This window comes from Castor canadensis, chromosome 8 (genome assembly GCF_047511655.1).
Source record: "Castor canadensis chromosome 8, mCasCan1.hap1v2, whole genome shotgun sequence".
In the NCBI taxonomy this organism is placed as follows: domain Eukaryota; kingdom Metazoa; phylum Chordata; class Mammalia; order Rodentia; family Castoridae; genus Castor; species Castor canadensis.
This window is the reverse complement of record NC_133393.1, coordinates 8,539,112-8,551,414: the sequence shown is the minus strand read 5'-3', so window position 1 is coordinate 8,551,414 and position 12,303 is coordinate 8,539,112. Positions and strand designations below refer to the sequence as shown.

At 35.8% G+C, this 12,303-nt stretch overlaps 1 protein-coding gene across 1 annotated transcript in view; it reads right to left on the bottom strand.

The window, feature by feature from the left end:
- Crisp1 (cysteine rich secretory protein 1) overlaps nt 1-12,303 on the bottom strand; it is a 74,243-nt gene that overhangs the window by 12,084 nt on the left and 49,856 nt on the right. Inside the window, exons 3-4 of the mRNA XM_020170656.2 lie at nt 3,963-4,091; nt 455-545 (exon numbers count right to left, since the gene is read on the bottom strand). Of these exons, the coding sequence (XP_020026245.2) occupies nt 455-545; nt 3,963-4,091 (220 nt within the window). The remainder of the gene's footprint in view (nt 1-454; nt 546-3,962; nt 4,092-12,303) is intronic.

The following is a 12,303-nucleotide window of genomic DNA, read 5'->3' as shown; positions in this document are numbered from 1 at the left end:
ATTGGATGACTTAAGTTGCTCTTGTCAGGTTAATTAACAATGAATTTTTATTTTTGAGGTGTTTCTTTTAATTTTCTAAAAAATCTGCATTATGATTTAGATAGGAAGTATCCCCAAAGACTCATGCCATTGGGAGGTGGCCAAAACTATAGGAAGTGGAGCCTACTTGAAAGAGTTAGGTCTCCCTCCCTCTCTCTCTCTCTCTCTCTCTCTCTCTCTCTCTGCTTCTTGGCCACCATGAGATAAGTGGCCTACTTCACCCCACACTCCTGCTGCCAGGTTATTCTGCCTCACCTTATTTATAAAGCAATGGGGTTAACCAACCATGGACTGACATCTCTGAAACCATGAGCCAAAATAAGTCCTTCCTCCTTTAAGCTGTTTCTCTCATGTGTTTTGTCCCAGCAACAGAAAACTAACCAACACAATCAGAATTACGAAGACATGTACGTACTTTTAAGTCTCCTCTCAAGTGGGTCACTGTGTGCGAAATCACAATACCTTGCCAAAATTCTAGCATTTTCTGCAGCCTCTGGACTCCACATCTACAGTGGCCAAAACAAAACAAAAAACCAAAAAAAAAAAAACCAAAAACAAAAACCCAGAATTACATGATGCCATTAACATTTCTAAGACTTGTGTATTGTGCTAACTAAATTTTTTCTTTTTTATTAGCATAATAGTTGCACGGGAAGATATTTGTGATATTTGCATATGTGGTTACAATATATCTTAGTTAGACTACTCCTCTATGGCACTTCCTCCTTCCCCACTTCTTAGAACAATTTCAGCAGGTTTCATTCTTCTTACTCTTTATTCTAGTAGAGAAAAAATGAAACAAATATTTTAAAACATCCTAATGTGAATTCACGAATTCAAAATTCAGCAATAGCGATCAGTGAGCTTCATTCTCAGATGTAGCAAATACAGAGTCATACACCTGTATCTCTACTTTAAAGATTATAATCTTTATTATATAAATCTATGTACAAATGTTATGATTAATATTATAAAACAATAGCCAACACTGCATGCAAGTGGTAACACTGCATCTGTTACCAATTCTCCCACTTCACAAGGGAGGAACTGTTAATTTTTCTTGTATGTAAATGAGGCAAGTGAAGAACAGAGGTTTTAGAAAATTTAAGGATCACATTACAAATAAGTGACACCAAAAGAATTTGAGTCAATTAGTCTGGTTCCAGTGTACTCAGAACTCTCAATTGGGTGATGTGTGCTGCTGATTCAAAATATTTTGTGGACTTCAGCTCAGTAGCAGCTGTTCTTCAAGTATGGTGTCAGTAGGTGCTACAATGTGACAAATAGTTTTACTCCAGTCATCCTGAGTCTATACACTCATTAAATGAATGTCCTTTGTATCACACAAATCACATTACCAATGACAGTTGTAGACTTTGCTTGTTTTGGCTATGGACAATTATGTAAATCACTCACCAACTCTTTACGATAATGTGGGGAATGTGCTCAAATCTTCAATGTCATTTTTGGCGTGGAAAGATGTTTACATATCACTGTGTGTGTATATGCTCCCATCTTGTGGTACTTTCTTAGAATTACTGTTCAGGTTGATGAATTTATTAACTCATGAGATAACTCATTAGCTTGGCACTGAACAAAAGCATGATTTTGCAGATTTTAATTGCTTCACGTAAGAAAAGAGATATATTAGTTGTGCCTAGGTGAAGGAGCAGAGGTGAGCGCAGGTCCAGTCAGTGCATAGGACCTTCTGACAATGGGAACGCATTTCAATCACTAGAGAAGAAAACTTGCCTATTGTGATCATGTTACCAAATGCTCAGAACTTGAACATATCTGGCTAAGTCACAGCTCCCTGCTTGTGGTGGATTCTGTGAAGCAGTCCTCGGGTCTCTTTCTACAGTGAAGGATTTATTTCCTCTGCATGTGGGAGTGGAGCTGCTCACAGTCATCTCTTCTATCTGCCCTCTCTGAAAACTGTTCTTATCTATGAGCAAACTCCCTTCTCTGGGGCATCCCACTTCGGAGCTGATAAATACATATTCCAGACCACCGGTCTCTAACTGCAGACAACATAAAGACTCTTGCTAGTCTTATAGCTTCCCGTAGGATAAGCCAATGCCCATATTTTGACTACATCACAGATAAAATCCCCCTTTTGCATAATTTTGCTTCTCTCTCTACCTCCACAGATGCCTGTAAATCTGAATGTCATTCCTCAGTGAGTCCTGAATCTAATATCCATCTCATAGTCTGCTTATCAGAGGATACTACCTGTAACACCATTTTATCCAGTCTGTAGTTCAGTTCACTTTGAAGAAGTTGTCTAGGACAATAACTGATTAATGTCAAGATATCCGATTTTATGATAAATCTAAGCCAGTATTACAAATGAATATACTTTATTTTTCGCACTAAAGCTATTCCTTCTAACTTTAACAAGTGGTTCTACTTAATCTTGTGTTCAGACCCTTTTTTCCACTTTTGGAAAACCTCTTCCTGGCATTTTTATTTGACTCTTCAATTCTATTATTACTTAAATCTGTGGCTTCTAATTCTATCCATTCATTTCAGTCCACGTCTTATACATTGTGCATGGAACAACTCAACCCCACATTCCTTTGAAATGTCAGTCAGTTTTACTGGTACTCTTAACTTACTATCATATTGATATTTCATAACTTTGCACCTTCACACTTGCATATGTATACTCTTAAAAATTTTTTTCTAATGATTTATATTCATCTTTCATCTTCAATGTCTCTGATTTCAGAGGCTATATTTCCCATTCATTCTTCAACTTCATTTAGATCTTTAAACTACAATTATTTGTTCATTTGACAGCTAAGGAGTGTGAACTGTTTTTACTAGAAAGGTAAGTGATTAAGAGCAGAGTCCCTGGAACTAGTGCACTTACAACTGAAACCAAGCTACAGCATTTAGGATTTTGGATCAGCTATTTAATTTTTCTGACACTCTGGGTTATAATCTTTAAAGTAGAGATAGTAACCATGAGAATTAAATGAATTAATTTAACAAAGTAGAAGAATTCTTATTAATAATAATGCTAGTGGTCATAAAAATAAACAAATGTTTCTATGCTAAAAATGGAATCTATTCATAAAAATAATAAAGTGATGTTTGTTGGCTATAATATAGTGCAAGTATACCTATGAAGGGCACTGATTTTTATCACTTTTGACTAATGATTAAGAGATAAATTTCAAAACAATTTTCTTTTCCCTTGCTTCTGCCTCTACACTATTTTCAAGAGAAGTTTGTTTTTGAGACTCACACTCCAGTGCCTGCACTAATCCTAGCCCTTATAAGTTTAGGCCAGTCCAGGATCCAAGGCAGCAGACTGAATTTAGGTAATTAATATGTAATTATTCACTTGTGTCTTGTGGCAGAACACACCAGGTTTATCGTGGAAAGATATTTATCATATGCAACTAGAAATATATTTGTCAATGTTTTTAACCTGGCATCATCAACTGTCTTTGCATCTGAACATCTTAATTCTCAGATGAGTGTCTTGGTAGCCTCAAAACTACTTCCCAATGAAGACAGTTATGAAATGCCCAGATAATTTGTTAATCCAAGTTTGCCCTGCTCAGCATGGGAGTGAGTAGTGGTATCCATGTCAAACTGCTTGAATGAGGATATCAGGAACTCAGGAAAACACTTTAGGTGATTCTAGAGCACACTAAAGTGTGAGGAACACTGTCCTAAAGTACAAATGTGTGAAGCTAGGCTGCCTGAGTGAGATCTCATTGCACTGTCATTTACTGAGGGTATGATTGGTGGGAAATCACTTTCCTCCTCTCAGTCTTCTGCTATGTCATAGGATTGTTGTGACAATCAGAGTTTTAGTGTATTGAAAGTTCTCAGAACTTAATAACAACTCAGTAAACACCATTGGTATTATTATTGCCATCATTGGTGGTGCTGTTGTTTAAACTTACCATCTTCAACATGTTCCTGGCTGGTGGAAATACTTTTCTCCTGAAGGTGTTGTGTATGTTGACAATTTCTTCTTGTACTGCTTGTGGTTCAGTGGTGAGTTTATTATAGAGGGCTCTAGTTAACTTCGTCTGTCACCAGAAGATTATTAATTTATGTAACATCTTTTAAGTGTAACTTGTCACATACAATATATTTTTGCATTTCTACAAACAATGCGAATTTATAGCTTACATCGAGTCAATAGTAACCTAAACATTTTTGAATTTACAATACTTCATATTCTACTTTTTCCAATGCAAGTTTTAAGTACTTCAGAATGTCAGGCTAAAGATTACACAAGTCTTCAGAACAGTGCACTGATTACTCTGTGATTAGAGTTTTTCCAAGTTATGATTCACACCTCGGGCTATTTCAAAGCACATTTTACTGGGCAATTAGAGACACGGTACGGCATGTCTTGACATCATCCTGTTTGCTAACTGTCTTCCCCTTTTTGGCTTATTCTCTACACATCTTTCTTTCCACTCCAACAAGAGCTTTCTTTGCTTCCCAAATAAACTGTGATCTTTGACTAATGTTTGGAGGGATTGAAACTGAAAGATTTACTATTGAGCGTGAACCTCAAGTGTTGTCCCTCCAACCCATATCTTTTTCTTGTTTGCATGAAAAAATGGCAATGTCCTCACATGTACACGTAAGAAAGTATAAAATAGAATCCAATAGGACTATTGGTTAGAATTTGTGACTGTTCATTTAATTTGTATATCTTTAAAAAATTTTTATTATTCATTTATTCACATGTATGTACATTGTTTGGGTCATTTCTCCTCCTTGTCCCCCTATATCTCTTATTCTACAACTTACTAAGAATCAAAGAGTATCCAAAATAGTCTAGGTTAGCATTAATTGCCATAAAGGCTATATTTTTGGGCATGTGGAATGTAGTACGTGCACTTTATAACTTTTAAAAAATGGAATTGGAGAACATTATTCTGAGTGAGGTTAGCCTGGCCCAAAAGACCAAAAATCGTATGTTCTCCCTCATATGTGGACATTAGATCAAGGGCAAACACAACAAGGGGATTGGACTATGAGCACATGATAAAAGCGAGAGCACACAAGGGAGGGGTGAGGATAGGTAAGACACCTAAAAAACTAGCTAGCATTTGTTGCCCTTAATGCAGAGAAACTAAAGCAGATACCTTAAAGCAACTGAGGCCAATAAGAAAAGGGGACCAGGAACTAGAGAAAAGGTTAGCTCAAAAAGAATTAACCTAGAAGGTAACACCCACGCACAGGAAATCAATGTGAGTCAATGCCCTGTATAGCTATCCTCATCTCAACCAGCAAAACCCCTTGTTCCTTCCTATATTGCTTATACTCTCTCTACAACAAAATTAGAGATAAGGGCAAAATAGTTTCTGCTGGGTATTGAGGGGGGAAGCGGGAGGGGGTGGAGTGGGTGGTAAGGGAGGGGGTGGGGGCAGGGGGGAGAAATGAACCAAGCCTTGTATGCACATATGAATAATAAAAGAAAAATGAAAAAAAAAAAAAATAAAAAATTGGTAAAACTAATGTTATATAACTTGAATGGCATTTGTTTCTTCCTCAGTTACAATAAGGGCATCAAGCCAAATTTAGGAATGACTAGATCCAGCACTTACTCAAATAGATATCATTCATTTTACATCAACAAGTTTAATTCAGGAGAGGGCTGAAATATGGAATCCACATGACCCCTTTAGAAACCATCCCTGTAGATATCATTTTCTTAAAAGCATACTTACGATTCTGTTTTCTTTCACATCACAAGCAGCTTGGGTCTAGACTATGCAAGTGGTTGGGTACTTATAAGAATTTACACACAGCTTCCAGATTACAGCTCTCCTTACACTTTTGAAAACCCTTGTTCCAGCATGATGTTTGCCTCCATCACCTCATCTGTGAACACTTATAACCTCTACAATTGTTTTTAATCTGTTATTTCCTGTCATTCATGGAAATTCAGTTTCTTGAAAGCCATTCATCCTCAGATCTCTGTAGTTAACTCACTGGACTATCATCCACATGAATGACCAAATACCTCTGAAGTTTTAGGTCCTTAAACTCTTCCTATATAAACTTCTTCAATCCTTCCTCTGCTTCCCATTTTGATGATCATGAACCATTCCTCATAATTATCCCCAAATACCCTATCTTCCAAATCACCTAATGAAGCATTTTTCTCCCTGACAAAGTTGCTAAGGTCAGCCACTCTGTTCTTCAATAAAATCGAACAAACTCATTATGCATTTTCTCTGCCAGCTCATTCTTATCTTTTCTGTCATATTTTCTCATTTTAATAACTCTGTTCCTAAAATATTGAGTCCTTTATCTTCCCAACTCACCTAGAAATACCCCACTTAGGAACACACTAAATTTGGGTGAGACTAACAGTACCGCTGTCAGCTTTGTCAAATGATCTTGGCCAAAAAAATACCTCACAAAATGATAAATAATGGTATCATCCTGTATCAGACTGAGAGATTTCAAATTGGCCCTTAATTCTGCTCATCAGTTCTGCACAATTATATGGTTATCTCACTTTCTCTCTCTACAACATTATTGCAGAATTTTTGCACTCTCTTTTAATCACATCTACCTTCCCTCAATGGATCATGAAATATTCTACTTCACTACTAGAGAAGAGCTGCTCCCACTGCTCTTGCCCACTCCACCAATCTGCCAGGATTCATTCATGTTGTTTTAGCAGTGGTTCCACTCTATCTTACGTTTTGAGTGGATTCTTGGTCAGTAAGTGAATCAAGTTCCAGTTCCCCTGAATAAGAGGAGTGTTCTACCTACCTGTATTTTGCTCTGGGCTTTTAACTAGTGATACTGATACTTTCTTTTCCATGGCAATCTGAGCCAGGCTGTCTCTCAAAACTTGGGTTGAGTACCCTTGGCTATCTAATACTGGTTTTGAAAATAAATGTAGATTTCTGACTGTCTTCTTTTCCTCTGAAATGGTGGCTATACTTCAGGCTAGCTCTTTCTTCACACTTCATAATGTGAAGTTTTTTACTCTCCCTCATACATGGGTGAGTAAATGGGAAGATGATCTAAGGGAAGGAGGAAGAGTCTTCTTTAGGACTCTACTTCCAGTTTAATAGAGGGTTACCAGGCAGTGGACAACTGGTCACTGTATGTTGAGAAGAGTGGTAGTATGCAAACACCCAGCCATCACTCCAGTAGTCTAATGCATGTAGACTTTCTTTCAACAATAGTATTAAATGCCTTCTACTCTGAGTTCTGTCTCCTGGGCTATAGGAAACACACACACACACACACACACACACACACACACACACACACACACACACATGCACATGTATTTTGTTATTGTTTTCAGCTAATCATTGAAGTAGTTTTGATAAAGTAAAAAATATATATTTTTAATATTATTGAGATTATTTTAAGATGAATATTATTAGCTGATCATAAAATCTACTCCTTTTTCTACCACTGAGTGTTCCATTTATGTTGTGATTGCTGAAGTCGTCATTTCATTTGTTACTACTGTTACTATTACTCACTATTATTTTGTGACACTGAGGGTCAAACCCAGGGGCTCACACACACTGTGCAAGCACTCTAACACTGAGCTATAACCCTAAACCAAATACTTATTTTATTAAGTAATGAGATTTAGGCATCATATATTGATCCCATTTCTAATAGGATGGGTACCTTTTCATTTTATATTTAGTTTTGATATGTTAAGTTCTTATTATAATCACAAATCACGTAGTGCAAGTTGGGTCTTGGCGAGATAACTTGTCTGGGAACAACAAGGTTTATTTGTTTGTTTCTTTCTATTTTGCCATGGAAAATGAGTGGATAGATTATAGTTTTTGATCTATTTCTCAGTTGCTTTTTTTCTTCTTCTTTTTTTGTATTATCTAGGAAAATGAAATAGATATAGCCCACGGAGTTAGACTGAATAAGGTTAGTTTTAGGCCCTGCCACTTCCTAAGAGTTTATCTACACTTGACCATCTACTTAGTCTCTTTATTCCTTTTTTCTGTCCTTTGGTAATATGATATTAGGAATAGTACTTGCCTAATAGGATTATTATGAGAAATAAGTGAGTAACTGGTGTAGCCTCCTCATAACAGTGTCTATTTTACTGTTTTATTAAAAGGTTAGCTGTTATTCTTATCTAAAAAGTAATTTTTTGACATACAATCTTGACATACTCTGAGGGCTGAAGCAGTCAGAAAGCCAGCAGCAGCAGCAGACAAAAATAAGAGGTATTTAATTGCCATCCTTGAAAAGAAAAGCAACACAGTTTTAGATTATTTTCAAATCACTGAACAACATTTTCTAACAAACCCTTCTGAACCACTTTTACACTGTTTGCATTTTCTATAAAAAGAGACCTACAAATAAAGTTAAATACTATATATTAGTTATGGGTACCCAAGAAGGTATATAGAGGTATGGTTAAAGGAGAACAGTCTTGAAAAAATGTAAACATCTTAATCCTCAGAATCATTGAGGATTTTCTACTGTTTGGCAACAAAGAACCAAGATAGCAGGTAGAATTCAAATTGCTTACCAACTGAATGAAGTTAAAGAAGGGAGCTTATGCTGTTATCTGGGTTGACCCAGAAAAATGTGGAAGGGGAAGTTAGAAGAGCAATGTAAGAAAGACTCCACCAGTCATTGCTGGTTTTGAAGACAGCAAAAAGGATGGCAGCTGAGGAATACAGACAGTAGCTGAAAGTAGAAAAAGTCAAGGGAACAGAAACCCTCAAGAGTTTATCTGTTGGCACCTTGATTGTAGCTCAATGAGACACATTTGGATTCTGATCTTCGGAATTATAAGATAATACATTTGTGTCAAATTAAGACACTGGGTTTATGATAATTTGTTACACTAGCAAGAAAGAAAACAGCAAGATAAAATTTAAATTCTCCATTGTTCACAGAGAGATGTGATCTTGGTACTGCTAATGTACATATGTAATTTAGAGATATTCAGGAATATTACTCTGCTAAGAATGGTTGTCAGTGTGAGTCAGAGAAATCAGTGCTAATACCCTGCCCTTCATTTTTATTGGATACAGTTAGTTAACTCTAAGGTGTGAGTACAGATAGGTTTTTAAATTTGGTTGATCCCTTCTTTTCACAATCTATCGATTTTATTTCTGAATCCATCCTGGTGAATGGGAAAGATAAAAGGCTAATAATTTGATTTTCACTTTACTGAAGTGAATATTTTCAAAGAGCAAGCAAAACAATACGTGCAGAATAAAATAATGAAGAAAAGTGCTTATGCCTTTTTACCAAATGATGTGGTTTGCCATTACTCTCAGCTTCTCCTGCCCACTGAAAAACATGTTTAATATGAGGGAAGCTGTATAAATCAATTATTTCAGGGAACATACAAATGCAAATAATCTCACCTTTATCTCTTTTTATCTACTTCTTTTCCTTCCTTTTCTCTTTCTCCAAAACTTCACATACCCTCACACTCAAAGATTTACAATTATGTGACCTAGATGATGAAACGTGCATTTCATTCTCTTAACAAAATCTAGTAAAGTGGATAATTTTAACCCCAAATGAATTAAAGAAAACATAAAATAAAAGGAAGTTTTTGACATATAGAAGGTTGATATAGACACACATAATACTGCAGTAGGATGATAACAGTCACATACATTTAGTACACTTCATCTTCCTGCCCATACACCAACATCCCCGTACTTGCAATTCCCTTGAGATTTTGGCTAAATGTTAGCTTTTCTGTTGTAATGACTGCTGTTATGCATACTTGGGCACAAGTGTTCCTGAAGATTTAAAACTTCTTTTTGTTCATGAATTACCACACAGTTTTAGCTAGAATTTAAAAAAATCTATTGAAATCTGTGAACTTTATTTCTTCTCTAATTTTACTTCTAAGAGTACCTGACATAGAACAAGTGCATAATAGATAGTTAATAAATGGATTTATTTTTGTCCAGCTATTTCCCATATTGAAAGCTACAAACACATTTCTCCCTTCTCCCCAATATGTTAACTCAGCATAGAAAAATGCAACAAAAATCAAACTGATCCTAAAGTTGAAGTTCTGGTGTAGACAACTACTGAGTAGTTGTGCTATTCACTATGACACTCTAAATCCACAGGTCCTCTAAAAGTCAACTTCCTTTTGTTTGCAATGAAATCCACCATTTTGGATATTCAGATGCCATTCAATTTCATAGGACTTCATGAGAGAAACAATTGTTTAGAGCAAATTATTATTATGCACTTCAGAATATGTAATCTGCTTACTGTACCTCAAAACTCAAATTTGAAAGCATACTGTATTTTATAAAGCTTATAATTAATTCTATGGGATTCTCTTTTGGAAATACACATACAATGTAAACATTTTAGACAGCTATATCTTTCTTCTGTCAAGAATGTATGAAAAATCAATGTTTAGTAGTGTGAAATGTATAAGGAATTTGATACAATGCTATATGAAGATGATTTATGGCCTACACAAGAATTGAAAGTAAGCACAGGAGCACATATTGTGACCCCCTGAGAGTGACAATTGGTGTCAGCTGAGATTTTTGTTATCTTTTCATGTTTGGTTCATTCCAAGAACATTCTTTGATCGATGATTAGGCAACTAAGCTGAACAGAATCTGCAAAGAAAGGTTCCTCAGATTTTTGAGCTTACAGTAAGGCTTTGGGTCTATGGAAGGGTACAGTATATATTCTCAGCCTAAAGCTCCTCAGAGAACAGGAGCACAATGAAAACAAGAGGAACACCTTGGTTTTTTTAAGATTCATACTTGGGGCAAGTATGTCAAAATATGAAGGTAAAAGTTATTACTCAGGTATCAGATGCATATTAAACATTTTAGAATGTGGATTGAATCTGGATAATTACAAGGATATCTCTGTTGGTCAAGAGTAAGAAAGTACAAGGTACAAACTTAGACTTTTGGACAGTCCTAAGAGATACAGCTCAAATTTGGGGATAGAGGATGGGGCTGAAGGAATGGAAATTGGTAAGCAATTGCCAGGGATTTTGGCAAACAGTAAATTCTACTGATATCAGGACAGATGCAGACATAGAGATTAGAATTATAGATAATGGCTCAGAGGTTCAATAGTGGTTGTGGGGTGAAAATTTAGGTGGTTGCACATAACAGACCTTGTGGTTCCAGACTGAGGCTTGTTCTCTGGAGCTTTGGGACAAGGTATGTCACAGGGCTTGACCAAGGCTAAGTCTCCAAAATGGGTTAAATGCTTCTCCACTGACTAGAGACTGTAAATTTGAAAACTAAGTGGGCCATGTCAAACAAGGAAACATATAGTTTCCTGAACTCAAATAAAGGCAGCACTTCTGAACAGAAGAATTACAGATGAAGAACAACCTTTCAACATCAATTCCTTCTTAACACTGTTATTTTGTACACAAAATGAAATTTTCAGTCAATATTCTTTAAAAAACCTTTTACATAATAATATCAGAAACTTGAGACACTATTTAATTTATTTTCCTCAGCTTTGGTCTAAGATTATATTCCTATTGACAAACTCACAATGAACAATCGAAAGCTAATATTTTGTGGGAGGAAAGATCAAGGATGAGGGAATGGCTGAGGAGAACTGATTACTGCCCCGTGCATGCCCTTGGGGATGATTTCTCACATATTAAATTGTTGGACCATGACTTTCTTAGAAAGCTCTTGCATGAAGAACAGTTCCTTCCTTGACTTAACCAAAGGATTGGCAAGAATGAACTGTACAAAGAACATATTTTCCATTTTTAATTTTCTTTGTCTCAGTGAATCTATTAGCCCTGTAAAAGCACAAAAATCTTAAGTGTTCGGCTTGGTCAATTTAAAATATGTATTTACCTGTATAACAATACTACCAAAATTAATACATGGGTACAGAATATTTCCAACATTCAAGAAGGCTCTTCATGCTCACTTCAGTCTATAGACAGCAAAAGAAAAGACTGCCCTGATTTTCATAACGGTGGGTTATCAGATTTTAAACTTCAGAGATGCGAGATGTAATATATTCTAGTTTCTAATGTTTTTCACTCAGTATTATGGCAACAAGATTAATTCATGTTTCATGTGAGGAAATTTGTGTTTGTTAATAGCTATGTAATACTCCACAATATACATAGCATGTGATTTATCCATTTTATTACTCATGAACATTTTGATTATTTTTGGTTTGGAGGTAAAAAACTATTATGAACATTTTATCCACATATCTTTCAATAGACTCTGCTGTTATTCACTTGTTTGATAGGCTCTATATACTCTAGCATGG